This window comes from Ovis aries, chromosome 2 (genome assembly GCF_016772045.2).
Source record: "Ovis aries strain OAR_USU_Benz2616 breed Rambouillet chromosome 2, ARS-UI_Ramb_v3.0, whole genome shotgun sequence".
In the NCBI taxonomy this organism is placed as follows: Eukaryota; Metazoa; Chordata; class Mammalia; order Artiodactyla; family Bovidae; genus Ovis; species Ovis aries.
The window spans coordinates 212,267,848-212,289,446 of NC_056055.1; the positions used below are offsets into that span (position 1 = coordinate 212,267,848).

The following is a 21,599-nucleotide window of genomic DNA, read 5'->3' on the forward strand; positions in this document are numbered from 1 at the left end:
ATTAGTGATACTGGCAATTCTTCCTTGTCGGCAGATGCTCTCAGAAAAGACAGCTAGGCAAAATGAAGAGGAGAATAGGAATTTTCCCTTTGTAGACTCTACTTCCTCATCCCTGAATTGCCCTTTTCAGATATTTATATTTTGTTCTTGTTTTGATATTATTAGGAAAGAATGGTTCTTAATAGCCAAAGTCAGTACAACATTATCTACACTCAAAAATAACATTAGTTACATACATATACATCTATTGCCTAATGTGTGCTAAATACTTTTTTAACTTAAAATTTAGATTATTTGCCTGTTATTTGCCTACTTCAGATTAGGAACACTGAAATTAAAATATGTGATATCTGGTCTCACTTAGTTCTTTTTTTCTGCCAAATAGTTGCAAAATGAATATATTTGTTGAAATTTGTCGTGTCTAGTGTAACAGTGGAAATAAATTCATTGTAAAGCTTATGAATCTTAGAAATATTTGTATATGTAACACAATCTTCAGAGATATTTTTAGACCTGATAGACAATTAAAAATCCAGTTAGTTCTCACAGTAGGGTACATAAGTAGTATAGCTTCCTTTTGTTTCTTTTTTTTTGCATAGCTAGAGTTTTATTTAGGAGAAAATTCTTCTTAATTAAGGGGCTAAAATGACATTTTCAGAAGGCATTATCTGAAATGTTCATTGTCTGCTGAAAGTGTTCTTTTAATAGAAATTGACACGAGGAGTTAGAAGTGTTTATTTGATCTAATTCTTATAGTAATAAATATTTAGTTTTGCTAGCTTTGGCAACCCCCACCCCCAAACAAATATTGCATAGGAATACTTATCCTAAAAAGTTATTTGTTGCTTATCTAAAGTTCAAGTTGAACTGGACATACTATATTCTAAGTGACAGTTTTGTGAGTTTTGCAACTTCTAACTAGTTGGCTCTAATTTTTCTAGTACCTGTTTGATTCCTTTTTCTCACTGATAAAGAAGGAGAAAGGAAACACCATTACATCGGTACTCCCGAAGCCAGGCCTAGTAGCATCTCGAGTTGAGGTCAGTATGTGTGGGCTCCTTTTTGGTGTATGTATTTTGGATTTTCTCTGTTGTGTGATGCTGTTATTAAGTGGATGAAGTAAACTGTTTTGATGGCTATGAAAGATGATTGGTAATATTGCAATCACCCGTCGTTTTAGCAGCTAACTATTTGGTCTGCTCTACATGAGTCATTAGATGTTCACTGGAATCATCATGTTGTGATTTAAAAATCATGTCTTTTAAAGTTCACCTCTTCTAGAACATTTTTAATAAAAATAATTTAATGAGGACTAAGATTTAATTTAATTTCAAATTTGATGAATTGTCCATTACTCAATAAACCAGAGCCCGATGCGTACTTGAGATACAGTTCAGGCTACAGTCGTTATAATGATCACATTTTTTAACTAGAAGATCTATTATTTAACATCATGAATGGAATAATATTATTTTACCTCTAAAGAGCAGATAGATAAGGATTAATATAGCCTAAGACCTGAATTCTTATTTGTTTGAATATGTATGTTAATATGAAAAGGCTTCACTCATTTCTTTCAAAGTTAAGGCACACCTACATCATTATTACATAAAATGTAGAAGGCTGTAGATGTATTTTTAAGTATATATAAACATATATACGTACATATACATATATATGTATTATATATGTATATATAGGTATACACATACATGTACACATATATGTATATTATATATATGTGTGTATATATATACACACATACACACATATGTATGTAAAATCCTCTTATGAACAAAAATAATTGATTTATATGCTTACATAAAATGATAAGTTGAATTAGACAGTTTGTTTTAAAGATTTCTATGACAGCCTCTTTTACTGAGATGGAGAGGTTGGAGGTAATCCAGCCACTCCATGTGAAATCAGACTGTGGGTTCTCCATAGCTAATGAAGCCATCCACCATATAGTGTTTTTCTCAACTCATCTTTTTCAGATGCCTTCCTTTTTTTAAATGGTGAGGTAAAGGGGAACTTGGGATTCTACATTGCATTACACATAGTAGGCACTCCATTAATACAAACTCTTTCCTAAGTCCTTGTTTCTTGCAGTGACCTAGAACATCTTCTTCCTCTGAATGGCTTGGCAGTTGTGGTTAAAAATAAGCAGTATTATTACTTGCTTGAAGTCATATGTATAACTTGTATGAATTTCAGGATGTAGCTAAAACATAATCTTTTTATTATCGTATTTTCTGTAAATATTTCTGGATTGAACCACAAAGTAAAGTCAAAATGTAAATATAAAGGTGTCCCTGTTTCCCCTTGCCTTCTGTGTTTTCTCTTCATTTGTTAGGAAATGCTCACAGGCTTGTTTCCGTTTAAGCCCATTATTTGTCCAGCAGAAACCCATGGAATAATAATCCATTTAGCCAAATAAATTTTAAGGAGATTATCTAAAAATTATATATAAATTATATTTATTATAAACATATATAGATATACACTTTCATATATATGTAGTTATTTTTAGACATTTATATATGTTTAAATAAAATGTAGACTTCTTCCAAAAATTTTTTGTTTAAGTAAAAAAAGCTTCATGATCTTTGGAAATTGCTTTTTGAGATGTTTAAATTGTTGATCTTTTTACTCATGTATATTTCAAAACATTGTACTTTAAATCCCCACATAAAGCCAGCCAATCTAGTTTATATTTACCATACTTAAAAATGACTTATTTTCCTATATTAGTAATAAAAGTGATGTCATTTTTTTATTGCTTACAGGTTTCCAAAGTCCTTATCCTAGGATCAGGAGGTCTGTCCATTGGCCAGGCAGGTGAATTTGATTACTCGGGATCGCAAGCTGTGAAAGCGATGAAGGTGAGAGACCATGATCTTTCCTGGAATTAATATACTCCCTTTGATGAGTCTAATTAGTGTTTTATAATTTAGATTTATGACACTACCTCTTTTCAAAGTCACTATAATTAATTTCCTTCACTATTCCTTACACATCTTATATAAAAGGAAGTTTGATCACAGACAAGAGTTTTAGCTTTCTCAACTGTGCACACCTGCAAATTAAGAAGATTGGATTGATCTCCAAAATTATCTAAGATATCTCTATTTAAACTAAAAACATATAAGTCTACACTATAGATAGTACTTGTTAAGGCAGTGAGCTTTTGAAACGTTTGTCTTTCGTGTAAAAGGGAGTTTGGGCATACCTGGTGCTGTAAAGTACTTCGAATATTCTAAGGGATACTTCAGGCTTCTCTTCGGTTGAAATGGGGAAGACCCAACCAGAAGAGTAAAGGCAACAACACCTTTTGTCCGATCTTTAGAAGTTACTGTGGGCCACCTAATTTCACTGTCTGTGACTTGGACTGGATGACTTACCAGGATAGTATAACTGGATTTTTGAGTGGAATAGAGGGTTTAATAACTAAGTTGCAAAGAATATCCTCCCTGTTTCTTCAGTCTCTGGAAATCTCCCCCATCTTTATCATAGTAAAATAAACCTGTAGATAACTCACTGTACGTGTATGCTATTTCTGTTGAAAAACTAACTTGGCTTCTCTTTGGTGTCCTTATTTACAGAATAGTCCACATTTTAGCGTTAATCAGGCCATCCAAAGGCAATGTCGGGGTGGGGGGAGGTGGGAGGGGGTTCAGGATTGGGAACACATGTACACCCGTGGCAGATTCATGTTGATGTGTGGCAAAACCAATACAATATTGTAAAGTAAAAAAAAATAAACCCCAAAACAAACAAACAAAAAAAAAAAAACAAAAAAAAAAACCACAAAGGCAATGTGTGCTCTCTGTGACCTTGCCACAGGCTTTGTGGTGTCAAGCCACTCTTACAAAGAGACTTGGCTAGGAGAGAGCTACATAGGGAAGGCAGCAAGAGGCCAACCAACATGAAAGATGGCCACATTTTTTGTTTTTCTCTTTATTTTATTCAGTACTCTATATACAGAGATTTTTCTCCCAACAGATGTCTGTTGAAAATAGACATAGCCCCCAGCCCCAATTACTTTGCTCTTCTTTCCATTTGTTTTTAATACTCTTCTCCATACAGTGTGTTCACCCACGTGCACACAGGCTTTTTATGTACATTTTCAAAATGTGCTTTATTTCACAGTTCAGTTCAGTTCAGTTCAGTTCAGTTCAGTTCAGTTGCTCAGTTGTGTCCCACTCTTTGCGACCTCAAGGACTGCAGCATGCCAGGCTTCCCTGTCCTTCACTATCTTCCAGAGTTTGCTCAAATTCATGTCCATTGAGTTGGTAATGCTATCCAACCATTTCATCCTCTATTTCACTGTATTGAGGTTAAACTTATCTTTAGATAGATAATTAGTGGGTGTCCAATGGTTAAGATTGGTTAGAACACAATTTAAATTTGTTTGGAGTTTAGAACACATTAAACTAGCCTGCAGTTTTTTTTTTATCCTATTTGGTAGTTTTATTAAGAACTAATATTTTCATAGCTTGTATTAATATTTTATATGCATTGTATCCAAAAGGTGAAGTTATACATTTTAGATGAAGAATAGGAATTATTAGATATAATTAATTAAGAGGTTAATAGATATGAATTTATGAATAAATATGTAAAAACTTATGCATACATTATAGCTGGAAATAGAAAAAATGATGTAACATTTATTAAAAAGGTTTGAAATTATTTCTAAGTTTTAAAACGAATAGAAGCTCATTACATGCATTTATGGGAACTTTTCCTATGTAATTTGATTTATAAAAAGTTATATTCATTGTATAGCACATTCAAGAAAACACTTAACAAATATACTTTTCTGTTGTTACTTTTCTAGAGCAGTGAGACCTTCTATAACTTCTGTTAATGATGTGTTCTTCATTTGGACTCAATTATTTAAATTCTAACATATTTTAAATGCATCTGATTATCTATCTGTATCCATTCAATATTTTGTTAATAATACTCTTTTTGAAAAACAATTCCTTATTTAGAGAGGAAAGGACATAGGACTTGAATCCTAAGACTTGGATTACAGTCCTAATTTTGTTTTTTATCACCTGTGTCATCTTTGGCAAGTCACTTAATCTTGTTAAATCTCAATTTCTTCATCTGTAAGATGAAAATTTCTTTCACAGTTTTGCTATAAAAATAATGTAAATCAAGTAAAAATAACATCACAAGTTTTAAGGCACTATTTGAATTTAAGGTAGCATGAAATATATCTCATTTTTCATCCAGACCCTTCCCCTAAGGATATGTAGGGCTTTCAAGGATGATTTCTATACTTTCATTTGAATATTTTGTTGACTTTTTAGAAGAGTTCAAAATTGACATGTTGATGGGTAAACAAAAAAGAACCATCAGGCCATATTTCATAATAATTATTTTACTGTCACCCTTATCCTGGTTTATATAGTTATTATCCTTAGTACCCTACATGAAGAATTATTTTAGGGGTCTCTCCAGATGTCAGGTGGGGAAGACAATGGCACTCTACCCCAGTACTCTTGCCTGGAAAATCCCATGGACGGAGGAGCCTGGTGGGCTGCAGTCCATGAGGTCGCTAAGAGTTGGACACGACTGAGCGACTTCACTTTCACTTTTCACTTTCATGCACTGGAGAAGGAAATGGCAACACACTCCAGGGTTCTTACCTGGAGAATCCCAGGGATGTGGGAGCCTGGTGGGCTGCCGTCTATGGGGTCGCACAGAGTTGGACACGACTGAAGTGACGTAGCAGCAGCAGCAGCAGCAGCCAGATGTCAGGAGTGAGATAGGGCTATGAATATCGTTACATACACATATACACACAAAATTTTCTTTTTTCTTTTTCTTTGCCATACGGTCATTTTCTTTTTATATTATATGTAGAAACAGTTGTATAATGCTCTTTGTCAAAGCACTACAGTAGGCATGAAAATCTAAGGAAAATGGAAACCAGCAGAAGGCTCTCAGTGCTTCCAGCTAGATGGAAATACATTATCTTGCATTTAAAGCACATGCTCAATGTTATTTTTCAAGAAACGTTAGAAAAGGAAGCAGTTTTGATGTTGTCTTTTTCCATTTTATATTTTACTCATTCAGAAAAAATCAGAATATTTTATTTTTTTAAGGTCAGTTGAGCTGTAAAGTTGTGTAGTATTTGCGGACCTCTGGTCAAATTCTATAGAAAACATCTCCAGCTTTCCTTGATACGTGTAGCGACAAGGAATTTAGAATGATTGTCATGAGGTAGCTAAGAGTTGGCAAGACTGAGCGACTTCGCTTTCGCTTTTCACTTTCATGCATTGGAGAAGGCAATGGCACCCCACTCCAGTGTTCTTGCTTGGAGAATCCCAGAGACGGAGGAGCCTGGTGGGCTTCCGTCTATGGGGTCGCACAGAGTCAGACACGACTGAAGCAACTTAGCAGCAGCAGCAGCAGCAGCTCTTTTTGGATAGTTTTATTTACAAGCAATTTTCTTTCTTCCTCTCATCAAATGTTTGCCATCTTTTAACTTCCATTCACAATGGTCCTGTTACTGATCTCTGCAGCCCACAACCTAAAATTTTGTTACCCAATAATCCTCATTTGAATTATGACTATTCTCTTTAGATCATGTGTTAAGATTCTAGATCCTTTTGTTTCTTTCAGGAAGAAAATGTCAAAACTGTCCTGATGAACCCAAATATTGCATCGGTGCAAACCAATGAAGTGGGCTTAAAGCAAGCAGATACTGTCTACTTTCTTCCCATCACCCCTCAGTTTGTCACAGAGGTCATCAAAGCGGAACGGCCAGATGGGTTAATTCTAGGCATGGGTGGCCAGACAGCTCTGAATTGTGGTGAGTTCTTTTATTTGCAGAGTTTTGGTTTATGTACTTATATATAGCAATTTGTTTTCATTTATTTAACAGTTGAGCTCTATGTGTTCATAAAAGCTTTCCTCTGTGTGAGGAAGCTTATCAGACAGCCACTTGATAATGTCACATGATGAATATTACCAGTTTATTTCCCAGAACAGCTGGGGGACAAAAGGGAAACCTTTTCCTTTAATGCTTTGCGGTAGTTAAGTAGGTTTTTTTGAATCCCCTCCTCTGTCCCATGATACTGCTTTTCTCTGCTTCCAGTGAAACTCTGAGAACTATTATGAATGAAAAATGAAAATTAACATTGATTAAGTGCTCTGTGCTCTTATGTGTCACATATATTTTCGTGGTCACATAGATGAGTCTCTCTATCATCCCTTCACACAACTGCTGAGTCTAAGCTCTGTTCTATTTAAAATGTTTTAAACCTTTAGAAATAGATCATTATTGAGAATCCCATTGCTAGTTCCAGGAAGCAGTTGGTGATGTAATGTGTATATCAACTGTAAAAAGCAGACAAAATTGATGTCAAATTAATGGGAACACAAACAATTTTTATAATTTTTAGCCCAGATAGAAACCCGCATCAGTGGGATTATTTAAATAAGAGTTCATTATAGAAATAGACTTTTCTTAGAAGGAAAGGAAATATACTAAAATCTTAAGCCTTACAGTAATCCTATGATTTTTATTAATTAGAATAATGAATTTTATTCTGAGAATAAAAGTGAACATACATATAATAGTAACAAGAACAAAGTGCATGTGTGTGCCAAGTAGCTTTGGCCATGTCTGACTCTTTGCGACCCTAGGGACTGTAGCCCTCCAGGCTCCTCTGTCCATGGGATTCTGCAGGCAAGAATACTAGGGTGGGTTGCCAAACCCTCCTCAAAGGGATCTTCCCAATCCAGGGATCAAACGCACATCTCTTAAACCTCCTGCATTGGCAGGTAGGTGCTTTACCACTAGTGCCACCTGAAAAGCCCAGTACCAACAAAAACTTTTTGGAAAAATAAATTCTGAAGATATTTTAGCACCAACAAAATACGTTGCTAAAATGTCTTCAGAATTTTTCTTTCAAAACTTTTATTTACCCTAAGTATAATTCTTTTGTGGCTGATGGGTTTTTTTGTAGTTAAGATTTTTTTTTTTAAAAAGTTGCATTCAGATATCTGTTATAGAAAACATAAAATGTTTTAAAAACAGATTTATTTTGCTTATTTATTATTGTTATGTATTGATTTATTTATTTTGTTGTTCTGTAGGAGTGGAATTATTCAAGAGAGGTGTGCTCAAGGAATATGGCGTGAAAGTCCTGGGAACTTCAGTTGAATCCATTATGGCCACAGAAGATAGACAGCTGTTCTCAGACAAACTAAACGAAATTAATGAAAAGATTGCCCCAAGCTTTGCAGTGGAATCGGTAAGAAGTCATTGTTCTAGAGAAGCAGGGCCATTATCTGTCTTGCATTTAGAGAGAATGATTTATCATGCTGAAAAAAATTTCTTTACATATATTTTTTCCAGAAATGTGTTAGTACTTCAGAGACACTGTGTATTAATTGCAACATTCAACTGAAACATTAGGGATACATATTAATATTTTATTTTATGAAAAGGGAAGCATAAACCCACAGGTGATACGGTTTATCAATGGCTGAAGTGCCCTGAGTATCAGATCTCCTGAATCAAAACAAAGAAGCCTATCAACTTGCAATGCCAAAGTAATTTTTATCTTCTTCCTGGGATTAGTCACACATTTTGTGAGAATGTCCTACAAACAGGAAATGATTGATTTAAAAGTTTTTGTTAGAATGTAATAAACATTTTACAATAAAATCATCTACAAAAAAAGGCCATTGGATCTAATCAGTAATATTTATAATTGAGAAACCTGTGGCTTAGTTGTTTAAAGAGGAAAGTTTGTTTTGCATTTCTCTTAATCATGTTCCATAGTGTCCTGTACCTATTGATGGGCTTTTACTGGGTGCCAGGAAAAAGTCAGACTTTCTGTATATCTGTTTTTGTCTGTGACTTTATTCCTGATTTCAGGCATACAGTCAGTGAAATGGGGGTAGTGGAAGCAGTTTCTGATGCAACTTCCCCATTATAGAAACAGGCAGATCTTCTGGGATAAGGCAGATACTGCTGGGACAACTAAAAATGGGCTATGTGTGTTTTCACAAAAGAGCGTTATCAAGTACATAGCATGTTGCAAAGCTGTCAATCAGGAATAGTCCCAGGATAGCTCTGCTGAACATTTGGAAAGCTCCTGCTATACATTTATTCTTTCATTGCCCTATTTAATTATGTCCTTGCTTCCTTAGGATGAGAAACAGGCATATGGGAAAGGTGTAATTACATTCCCATTGGTAGTGTAATAATATTCCATGACAGAAAAATATAGCCACCATATGTTGTATTCTGTAAGTTAAAAAAAAAAAAAATTCCAAGTTTCTGGGAGTACTCTCTGACTGAACTTCAAAAATGAAAACTCTTGTTCTATGTAGCATTCCAGTTAGACTCTGTAGTAGAAAGCCTTTTTTTTGGTTAAGAGATGAAGACTTTTACACTGAATTTAAAATTTCAATATGGCCCTCATTCTCAAATTAATGACAATTATTTTGCCTTTGATCATTATTTTTATTTTTTAACAATTTATCATTGTTTTAATATTTTTATTAAATTTTAATAAAATTTACCCCAAAGGAATTAGAAAAGAGCCTTCACTGTACATTAAAAAATCCTGAAATTTAACTTAAAATCCTTAAAATACTACTTGTTTCTCAGAAGGCAATGAGGGAATAATCGAACATGGTCTTTTCCCCCAGATAAACTGACACACTTGAATCACCAGACTCTCTTGGTTGGTCTTCTCTGCTAGTGTGGTCAGCATTTACAGCTTTGAGTCCATGTTCTTGTTGACAGATTGAGGACGCACTGAAGGCAGCAGATGCCATTGGCTACCCGGTGATGATCCGTTCTGCTTACGCCCTGGGCGGGTTAGGCTCAGGCCTCTGTCCCAATAGGGAGACCTTAATCGACCTCAGCACAAAGGTACGTGTTTTTGCAGACCAAATTCTTACCGACCAAGAAAATTCCCTGATATACTCTTTCAATTAAAGAAAGTCACATAGATGGAAAAAATGACCTTTTTTCTGTTTATAAATCACTGCCACATCTCTAAATTGTTGTCCAAGAGATGACTCTTTTGAAATGGAGGTACAGTGCAGTTATTTACACTGGACACAGCCTTAACCCAATCCCAGGGACGGGAGCCTGGTGGGCTGCCATCTATGGGGTCGCACAGAGTCGGACACGACTGAAGTGACTTAGCAGTAGCAGCAGCCTTAACCCAAGGTCCATCTTCACTGTACGGTCTACTGATTTCATTGTTGGGCAGCCAATCCAATTCCATCTCCCTCTGCTTCAAAATCTGCTCCAAAACACATATGATGTTAAGCTTATTTTAGTGGCTTAAAGAAACACCCAGAATATAATATTCCATTTTGCTGTTATGTTTTGAAACAATTTGACGTGGATGGTGTCCAGTAAGGGAAATGTAACATACTGAGCAGCTTAGTTTTACTTCAAATTTAGGTGTCTAAAATAAATACAGTATAAACCTCATAGTGTCATGAATGAGTGGTATCTCTGCCAACTGCCGCACACACATATAAGCAAAAGTGAGATTTGAGTGCTTCCAATTCACTTTTCAGCAAAATCACTCTAACGTATTTCTGAACATTTCTTTTCTTAAGTATTAAAGGGAAAATCTTGAGAAAATTCAGATATGCTCCAAAAAATAGATATTAACAAAGAAACCATGCTCCATGAAAGCAGTGACTTTTGTTCACAGTTAATGAATGTGTTTGTGCCCAAGAGGCTCATATAACTTTCCATGGGGCAGTTATGGATACAAAGCTGACAGAATTATTGTGATGGCTATTTTGGGGGGGTGTTGAGTAACTATCAAGCAGAGTTTATACCTTTATCATTACTTTTTGGAGTGAAAGAAAAAAAAATGAGGTCCTTGAATTGTAAGATTTTGAGAATAGATAAATAAAGTTAAATGTGCTTAAATAACTGCAGGGCTTCCTTGGTGGCTCAGTGATAAAGAATCCACCTGCCAAACAGGAGACATGGGTTTGATCTTTGGGTTAGGAAGATCCTCTGGAGAAGGAAATGGAAACCCATTCTAGTATTCTTACCTGGGAAATGCTATGGACAGAGGACCCTGGCAGGCTACAGTCCATGGGGTTGCGAAACAGTCGGATTTGGACTTAGTGACTAAACAACAACAAAATAACTGCAATGGCAAATTTGCACGTCCAAAACTGGGACTGAGTTTTTCTAAAGTTGCCAAACAATCCCCTACAAAGGGAAACATATCTAATATGAATGTTTCTTGTTTCCATTCTGGACTTTTGAATCCTGTATTTAAAGAAAAGATGCTTATGGAGGTATACATTTTTTTTCCTCTAGCACATTAGATGTTCCTAATGTTTTTAATATTAATTACCTCATTATTACTGTCAATCGTGAAGGCATATTTATTGTCAATTAACATTTTTTTTTACAGTATAAAAGCACTCTGAATGTTCAGTCATCCAAAATATTTACAATGAAGATTAACTTTGGAATGGGATACTTTAAAATTATTTATACAGCTAGCTTTTCCCGTGAGAAAAATGATGTGTATTGTTATAGTCTAAGCAAAATAATCTGCCTGCAGTGTAGGAGATCTGGGCTCAATCCCTGAATTGGGAAAATCTCCTGGAGAAGGGAATGGCAACCCACCCCTATATTCTTGCCTGGAGATCCCATGGACAGAGAAGCCTGCTAGGCTATAGTCCCTGGGTTCGCAAAGAGTGGGAAACAATTGAGTGACTAACACTTTCACTTTCAAGCTACCCCTGACTCTCTTGAGATTATATTTAGCATCATGAGAAACTGCATTAACCTGATGTAGGTCCCTAAATTAATCTTTGGATAAAATCTGAGACTTGAAAGAAAAAGAAGCTGAGGCAACAGCAGAAGCTGATCTTAATTGTCCTTGCGTCCAGTCTATTCCATTAGAATGCAAAAGGCTTCCCCCTATTCATCTCCTTTGTTTCTGAGATTTCTTCTATTAGCAGGTAATCCAAATGATAAATTAATCTTTATTAAGTTGTTCACACTGGCTACAGAGTTTCTTAACCACTTTGAAAACCTCATCATGGGTAGCGGTGAGGCCAAAAGTGTTACATTTTCAAGTGCACATGCTGGAGCCTGTAGTGTTGACTGAGGTTAAAAAAAATAGTGTTGAGGCACATCACAGAATAACTAACATTGAGTTATTATTTCATTACGGTACCTGCTAATAATTTGAAAAATTTCAGACTACTTTGTCCAGTTGCTTTTATTGCCTTCACAAATCAAATCTATTATGAGACAAAGGGACATTTCTTCCTTGGATTTTTCAGCAACTAAATGTCCTAAGGTTAGAGACTGCCTCTTTCAGATTTGGGGTTCAGCATTCTACTTACCAATGGGTACAGAGTAAATAAGGAATGATAATTATACTAATTCATATCTGTTTAATCAGGCATGCATGATATATGACTCAATATTTAAGCACTTAGGCAGTGATTACCCATAATAATAGCTGCATATGATTCTTCTAATTCCCAAGTTTCATATGCCATCTTGGCTAACTGTTTACAACCATCATCATCTCCTTTCTTCTCCTCATCAACATCAAGTGACTTTTATTGTGCATGTTCTTTACAAAGCATCCTCAGCTATTTTAGAGAAAGACAGAGTCTTTAGACTTATTTTTCCATATTTATTTGCACTTATCACATTTTCGGGTTTCACAGAAGCCTAGCTACTGAAATAATTTCATTTTCCTTTGCCTGATTGCTCAATTATTTTCTCTTTTGCCTAAATTAGTTTGATTTAATGTCATATCAGCACTTTGAATGGCAAGCCTCAATAATATAAATCAAGCATATTCACTGCAGGATGCTATTCCTAGTACCTCACTGATTTTCTGACACATGGTGCCTTCTGGAGCATAGAAAAGGATGGAGACTAGGCTTGAGACTTTAGTGGGACCAGGGTTTAGGCTGCGGCACTTTGCCAAATACATTAAACCTAGTTCCTTTCTTATTCTTTGGTTTCTTTTTTCACCAATTTCCAGGCTTTTGCTATGACCAACCAGATTCTGGTGGAGAAGTCAGTGACAGGTTGGAAAGAAATAGAATATGAAGTGGTCCGAGATGCTAATGACAACTGTGTCACTGTCTGTAACATGGAAAATGTTGATGCCATGGGTGTTCACACAGGTAGGCAAAGAATCTCCAAGCATTATGGTAATGCCTTCAACTCATGTCTCTGATGGCTCAGAGCACTTGTTATTAAGTTCCTTTCTTTAAATTACTATTCTTAGCAGGCACAATAGTGATAAAATTTTACACATACCTGCTTCACAGGATTGAAAATACTCCCATATTTAATTGCATCTTCATAAGAACTCTCTGAAGTAGGGGATGTATTATTATCTTGATTTCACTTGAGGAAGGGGTCAAATATAAGCAATATAGTGAAGGTAAAATATGTAAGACTTGATGTTGAGACATAGGGCATGAGATTAAGAAGGCTTAAAGCAGACTGAGTTTTAGTCACCAAGTGAATAAGAAAATAGTCACAGTGAATAGAAATAGATGAAATAAATAGGTTTCTCAGGAAGTGAAGCTGGTTAGACAAGAGGGCAAAGATGATGACTTAGGATTTAGAAATGCTAAATTTGAAGGGTGGGTGTAAATCCCTAAAAGAGGTTTGAGAATATAGAGTTGTAATTCAAGAAAAAGGATAAAAGTAAAGAAGTTAATGCAAGGTTATTGGAAGTCTTGGTATAAAGGAAATAGTGGAAACTGGAAGCATTGACTAAGTATTCAAGACCATAGGTGTAGAAAAAAAACTAGAGTCAATGATCAAACCCTGGGAAACAGATTTATAGGGCAGAAGAAAAAGAAAGGATTGGTGTCGAAGAAAAGAAAGGGAGTGATAGTTACCAAGTAAGCCAATGTAGGCACAAATTTTATAAAAGAGCTTTGATTTTGGCTGTAGCAAATACTATGAAAGCTAAAAAATGAGGATTTAATGTTGCTTTTGGATATTTAAGAGAACAGTTTGAATGCAAGGTCGGTTATGTGAGCCATGTGGAAAGGAATTATATGGCTATGAGTGATGAGTAGAACTGGTAAACTTTCAAGAGGTTTAGTCATTAAGGAATGAGAGAGATGTTTCTTGCAACCATCTGGCAGTTGGGAAAGGGGCTTTTTGAGCTATAGTGATTAGAGCTTGTTTGTAGGCGGAAAGGATGGTGACTAAGGAACAATGTGTTGAAGATACAGGGACTGTGATGGGAGAGAAGTGAGAAAATGGGAAGGGATGTGATGCAGAAAACTGATGGATGAGCCAGGATAGGTGAAGAGGAGTTGATATTTTATGGAAGGAAGAACTTGAGACATGATTTATGATACAGAGAAGAGAAACTGAAGAAGTTAATGTCAGTCGAGTAAGTAGATGACTAAGCCTTGATTGCTGGGTGTGTTTGGGAAAGCTTAGAGTGATTTCTGTAAACATGTCTGAGCTATCATGGCTTCCCTGATAGCTCAGTTGGTGAAGAACCCACCTGCAATGCAGGAGACCCTGGTTCAATCCCTGGGTTGGGAAGGTCCGCTGGAGAAGGGATAGGCTACCCACTCCAGTATTCTTGAGCTTCCCCTGTGGCTCAGCTGGTAGAGAATCTGCCCACAAGGTGGGAGACCTGGGTTCTATCCCTGGTTTGGGAAGATCTCCTGGGGAAGGGAAAGGCTATTCACTCCAGTATTCTGAGCTGGAGAATTCCATAGACTATGTAGTCTATTGTCCAAGTAACATAGGTGAAACAATCAGAGGGAACGTGCCTTGTATGTATTTCCTTAAGATAATTCTATTCCCAGCAAACCCTTAGCCTATTCTGTGTCTTGGGTCACGCAAATGGATGGTTAAGTCACTAAGTTGGTTTAGATATGCTTCCAAATAACAAGTGTTTCTTGGATGTACAGGTGATTCAGTTGTTGTGGCCCCTGCCCAGACACTCTCCAACGCGGAGTTTCAGTTGTTGAGACGTGTTTCAATCAATGTCGTTCGCCACTTGGGCATCGTGGGTGAATGCAACATTCAATTCGCCCTTCATCCTACCTCCATGGAATACTGCATCATTGAAGTGAATGCCAGATTGTCCCGAAGCTCTGCCCTGGCCTCAAAGGCTACCGGGTAAGACCAGAACGATTGACCGTGGGTCTGCAGATTCTTTACAGACTGATTTGGAAGAGTGACAGCTAGTGAAAGACTGTGCTGCATTTGCAAATTATAGTTCCCATTTATGTAGGCTGGCTCCCAGTCACGTCCTCTATAAACGTGGTTATTAATGAGCTTGCTGCCAGATTGAGGCAAACGGTTTTGTGAGCTGCCTTTGTTTGCTGGCTAATCATAAACTAATCAAAATCTGGGTGGTCAAAACCGGCTGTGAAAAATCTGCTTCTTAATTGCACTTTGCAGATGTTGTTAAAAGTGCAAATGAATCCTTAATTTTAGTCCTCAACTATCTTTTTCAGGTGTATAGCAAGCGTTAGACAAAAAATATAGTTCTCTTGACGCAAGGATGTAATCACATTATTTATTTCAGCAAAACTTCACAAGACCAAGTAACATATGGTTTGTCTATAGGTAAATCTCACAACTAAAGGAATTTATATCTATTTAACAATTGCTAGCAAGCACAACTGGAAGGAAAATTAATTAATGCCTTTTGTATCTTTTAATATATTTAACATCTGGTATTTAAATTCCATGCCATTTATATGAAAATATATTTACCTCTAAAGGTATTTTGGGGGCTTCCGTGGTGGTAGCTCAGATGGTATATAATCTGCCTGCAATGCAGGAGACCCAGATTCAGTCCCTGTGCTGGGAAGAACTTCTAGAGAAGGGCATGGCAACCTTCTCCAGTATTCTAGCCTGGAGAGGCCTATGGACAGAGGAACCTGGTGGCTTTATAGTCTATGGGGGTCACAGAGTCGGATATGACTGAGCAACTAAGCACACACAAAGGTATTTTTATGTAGCTACAGTGTTTCATGGAGTTTTGACCTAAGAAAGAGTCAGAGAACCTGAATTATCCTTTTCATTCTTCCATTGACTGTGGGACTTTGGATGCATCAATATTGTCTCTGTCATTTTCCTCACTTATTTGATTGGGAAGTTGTACTAAAGGACTCATATATAATTCTATAGTTCTATGAATTGATTTATCAAATACAATTACCCAAGCTGACATTCCAGAAGAGTATAATCAAGTTTCCAGAATATTAGCTGTGTAAAGAACCCAAAGTTCAAAGATGATATGGAGACAAAGCAAGGACCCGAACTTTCAAGGACTGCATTTTATGATCATTACATACTCCATTGTTATTACTGTTGATTAGTTGCTAAGTCATGTCCAACTGTTTGCAACCCCATGAACTGTAGCCAGTCAGGTTCCTCTGTCTATGGAATTTTCCAGGCAAGAAGACTGGAATAGGTTGGCATTTCCTTCTCTAGGGGATCTTCTTGACCCAGGGATCAAACCCACATCTCCTGCATTGGCAGGCAGATTCTTTACCATTGAGCCAGCTGGGAAGCCCACATACGCCATAGTACCAGCTAGCTTCCCCGTCTTCCCATGTATATATTTTTATAAAAGAATATTTTGTAGATTCTTAGTGAAGTTTATACACAAGTGAGTACTTTATTTATCAAGGAAACTATTGATTTTGGACTGAAGAGTTGAAGGTTGGGAGTTGTAACACTGCATGTCAGGCATAGAGAGTGAACTCTTTTGTGATTCATGCCTCTGTACTTTGTTATGACTCACTATGTTTTATAAGGAGCTATTAAATTTTCATTCAGAACCAAAAATCAGGTATGCTTTATACCCTGATGTGAAATAATACAAAAATTTCTAAGAAAAGCCAATTTATATTTTGAGCTGTTGTTAATACTTATTGCTGAAAGAAAAAATTGTCTTCTCTTTTACAGTTACCCATTGGCATTCATTGCTGCAAAGATTGCCCTGGGAATTCCACTTCCAGAAATCAAGAACGTTGTATCAGGGAAGACATCAGCCTGCTTTGAACCTAGCCTGGATTACATGGTTACCAAGATTCCCCGCTGGGATCTTGATCGTTTTCATGGAACTTCTAGCCGAATTGGTAGTTCTATGAAAAGTGTAGGAGAGGTGAGTCCTTAGTTAATTCCTTTAGTTCACTCTTCTCAGTTATTTTGTCAAACCCTTAATGTCATTGAAAGTCTTAAGTTTCCTTGGTTACTGGGCTCTTGACTGGAAGATGCTTCAGTTCAGTTCAATTCCGTTGCTTAGTCATGTCTGACTCTTTGAGAGCCCATGGACTGCAGCACACCAGGCTTCCCTGTCCATCACCAACTCCCTGAGCTTGCTCAAACTCATGTCCATCAAGTCGGTGATTCCAACCAACCAACCATCTCATTCTCTGTTGCTCCCTTATCCTCCTATCCTCAATTTTTCCCAGAATCAGAGTCTTTTCCAGTGAATCAGTTCTTTGCATCAGGTGCCCAAAGTATTGGAGCTTCAGCTTCAGCATCAGTGGTGATTTCCTTTAGGACTGACTAGTTTGATCTCCTTGCTATCCAAGGGACTCTCAAGAGTCTTTACCAGCACCACAGCTCAAAAGCATCAATTCTTTGGCATTCAGCTTTCTTTATGGTCCAACTCTCACATCCATACATGACTACTGGAAAACCATAGCTTTGATTATAAGGACCTTTGTTGGCAAAGTAATGTCTTTGCTTTTTAATATGCTGTCTATATTGGTCATAGCTTTTCTTCTAAGAAGCAAGTGTCTTTTAATTTCCTGGCTGCAGTCACCATCTGCAGTGATTTTGGAGCCCAAGAAAATAAAGTCTCTCACTGTTTCCACTGTTTCTCTGTCTATTTGCCATGAGGTGATGGGACTGGATGCCATAATCAGTTCAACTCAAATTAGTAAACATTTCCTGAGTTTGTCCCTTGGACTGTAAGGAGATCAAACCAGTCAATTGTAAAGGAAATCAATCCTGAATATTCATTGGAAGGACAGATGATGAACCTGAAGCTCCAATACTTTGGGCACCTATGTGAAGAACTGACTTATTGGAAAAGACCCTGATGCTGGGAAAGATTGAAGGCAGGAGGACAAGGGGATGACAGAGGATGAGATGGTTGGATGGCATCACTGACTCTATGGACATGAGTTTGAGCAAGCTCAGGGAGTTGGTGATGGACAGGGAAGCCTGGTGTGCAGCCTGTGTGTGCCATGGGATCTCAAACAGTTGAGCACAACTTAGCTACTGAACTGAACTGAACTACTACATATAAACACTGGAATGATAGAAATAGTGAATGAGATGTAGATAATGGTGACACATTATCTCCAGCTTGTAAATTCAGAATATATTAACAGACCTAAGTATAATATGAATTAAACTGTGGTAAAAGTTAGAACACAGTATTTACAGGCAGGCATTGTGCGAATGCAGTTGGCTAGGGTCAGGGAAAGCCTCAATAGTTATTCCACTGAAAAATGGTGCACTCTTCACTTAATGGATATGAATTTTAATAATGTAATGTATTGAAAATCACAAATTTTGAATAAACATGGCTATATATTCTTTTATTATTACATTTCCTTCTCTTTTATTGAATGTTCTCCATATCCTGTCATACACTCAAAAATAATGAAAATTCATGCTGAGTTACTTATAGAACTAGTTACTGATACTAAAAATTTTATAAAGTACTCTGAAAATATTTTCTTAATTTGGTAATACTATAAAATACCTAATTTCTGCTATTCTCTCCTATGCTTAGACTAGCAAATCTATGAATACATTGTCTAACTGTTCAAATACCACTATGCTTCACAAATTGCATATCTGAATTGGGCTAACATTTTCTTTATCCTTTTCTTGAGACTCTTCCCTTATTTCTAATTAGGTTTGGAGCAGTGTGAAAAGGTTATCTGTTTGACTTTAGTGATCTTGGAATATGCAGCTTGTCATACAACTGACATGAAGATTTACCAAATTGACATTAATGAGAATTCCAGTCTATTTGAGGCCTCATGGAAGTTTACTGAAGGCAGTGTTATGCCTGTTATTATTTTAAATTGTAGACCAAAAATGCATAGCAATCTATTATTCCATGGAAAGAATCAAAGCCAGTGTTTATCCACTGAATAACTGGGTAGGCTTTAAGGTTAATTTAAGTTTAGTTCTCACTTGTAACTTGTCCAGACTAAGTCAGCATGTGGTTTTCCTAATTGATTAGTGTACAATCAGCTACAAAGATTGGGGGAAGATATGTTGAATTTGTCATGGGAAATTTAGTCTCCATCTATATTCAGAATCTGAATCGGTCAGTATTTGTTGTGATTCTCAAGGTTGTATTAATATTAATGCTTAGCTGTAAAGAAAGCCAACCTGTCTCGGATACTGACTGATTGCCATTTAGAAATAGTTCTGTTTTTGTGTTAATATATGTCTTTTCTCTTCATTTACTTTTTATTCTAAAGGACATCTACATGAAAGCAAGATCTTTTTAAGGAAGGGTCTTAATGTTCTGGCCACAGACTCTTATTTTTTGATGCTATGGTTCAGAGCAAGTACAGATGATTTCTTCATCAGTCTCATCAAATCAAGCTAAATTCCCTAAGTGGTAAAAGAGTGACCTAATGATGTTAAAGACTCATTATATCAAAACCACGGTAAAAAGGCAAGGATGACCTATGGGTGATTCATGTTGATGTATGGCAGAAACCAACACAACATTGGAAAGCAATTATCCTCTAATTAAAAATAAATAATTTTTGAAAAGGCGAGGAAGAAAAATAACTTAAATTTTAGTAGCATCCTTCCTTTATATATCTTGTTCCTAAGTCTTTTCTGCAAAATATTCAGTTTCTTGCTTTGTTACAAATTAAAAATATTCAAGCTATTTTTAAAAATATGAGTCTTAAACCTGTGTTACAGGTCATGGCTATTGGTCGCACCTTTGAGGAGAGTTTTCAGAAGGCATTACGGATGTGCCATCCTTCTATAGATGGTTTCACTTCCCGTCTCCCAATGAACAAAGAGTGGCCATCCGACATTGATCTCAGAAGAGAGCTGGCTGACCCATCCAGCATCCGCATCTACGCCATTGCCAAGGTAGTGTGTGACAAGGGGCCCTGAGCTACCTTTCATTTTCTTTTCATAATATAGTCAGTCTGGACTTCAATGTAAAACTGAATCACAAAGTGGTCTTGAATTCAGGGACTTTTGGAAAGTTTTTAATTCTTTTTAATAGTATTAAACTGGAGATTTATTTCTATGGACCATCAGATCATTCCCTAATTAATGAAAAATTTTATTTCACTTTAAGCCTGGACTTAAGGAGAACACTGCATTATTTTTTAAAGATTTTTTTAAATGTGGATGATTTCTAAGGCTTTATGAATGTGTTACAATATTGCTTCTGTTTCATGTTTTGGGTGGTTTTTTTTTTTTTTTTTTTGCCACGAGGAATGTGGGATCCTAGTTCCCTGATCAGGGATCTAACCTGTACCCTCTGCATTGGAAAGTGAACTCTTAACCACTGGGCTGCCAGGAAAGTTCCAACATTGCAGTTTTAAAGGATGATCACATAGATTAAATGTTCTTCCCTTTTAGTAAAGATGTTATCAATACTCTTAGATATTTGATAAGACTGACTTTTGATTTCCCATCACTCTCATTACTTACTTATTGAAAAATGGGCAAAATTACATTTTAAAAAGAAAGATGCATAAAATGGTGTCATTTAGTATGTGCTACCTAAGGCTCCAAAATAAACTTTGTTTATTTGGTGGTTCTTCTGTGTTTAAACAACAAACTCTAAAGAACTACCATGATTATAGGCTTTTCTATGTAATTATTTTATTGTTCTTAGAGACCAAAAAGCTCCACACTACTCACTTCCACTCACTAGTTCCCTTTAATGTAAATGAAATGCCATGTTAATCTCCGTTCATGTTTACTATGCTTAGAGTTTTGAGGTTTCAGTTCATTTGATTTTATAAAAGGTGATTTTGGCAGCTGAGATCTGTCTGGTCAGAAATCCCTGAATTGCTTTTTGACATTTAAGGAAGCTTAGGTATTAATCCTCCAACAGTATCAAGCCACACTGAAGCTGCAAAGCCCCACTGACCATTTTATGTGTGTATGTGTACATGTGGAATGAGTTGGTGAGAATATGAAATTTGGGATCATGGGAATCATGGGAATCTGTCTCTGTAACTTGTTTTTGTGAATGTGTGTGTACTAAGTCACTTCAGTCATGTCTGACTCTTTGTGACCAATGGGCTGTAGCCAACCAGGCTCCTCTGTCCATGGGATTCTCCAGGCAAGAATACTGGAGTGGGTTGCCATGCCCTCCTCCAGGGAATCTTCTCTGGATCGTAGGAATCTTCAAACCTATGTCTCTTGTTTCTCGTGCATTGACAGGCGGGTTCTTTACCACTAGTGCCACCTGGGAAGCCCAAACATGTCTTGGTGGTGACAGAAAAATGCTCTTAGTGATTTCAAACTCTGCAACTTTTATGCTCATATATAGAAGGAGGGGAGGGAATGCTTCCTTCAT

The 21,599-nt window shown here is 36.5% G+C and overlaps 1 protein-coding gene across 5 annotated transcripts in view; it reads left to right on the forward strand.

Moving 5' to 3' along the window:
• CPS1 (carbamoyl-phosphate synthase 1) overlaps nt 1-21,599 on the forward strand; it is a 191,534-nt gene that overhangs the window by 95,004 nt on the left and 74,931 nt on the right. For all 5 annotated transcript variants that reach the window (XM_042244190.1, XM_060410396.1, XM_042244189.1 and 2 more), the window contains 9 exons: nt 942-1,040; nt 2,790-2,885; nt 6,643-6,832; nt 8,122-8,279; nt 9,785-9,913; nt 13,041-13,185; nt 14,953-15,163; nt 16,967-17,165; nt 19,973-20,149. In XM_042244190.1, coding sequence (XP_042100124.1) covers nt 942-1,040; nt 2,790-2,885; nt 6,643-6,832; nt 8,122-8,279; nt 9,785-9,913; nt 13,041-13,185; nt 14,953-15,163; nt 16,967-17,165; nt 19,973-20,149 — 1,404 coding nt within the window. The remainder of the gene's footprint in view (nt 1-941; nt 1,041-2,789; nt 2,886-6,642; nt 6,833-8,121; nt 8,280-9,784; nt 9,914-13,040; nt 13,186-14,952; nt 15,164-16,966; nt 17,166-19,972; nt 20,150-21,599) is intronic.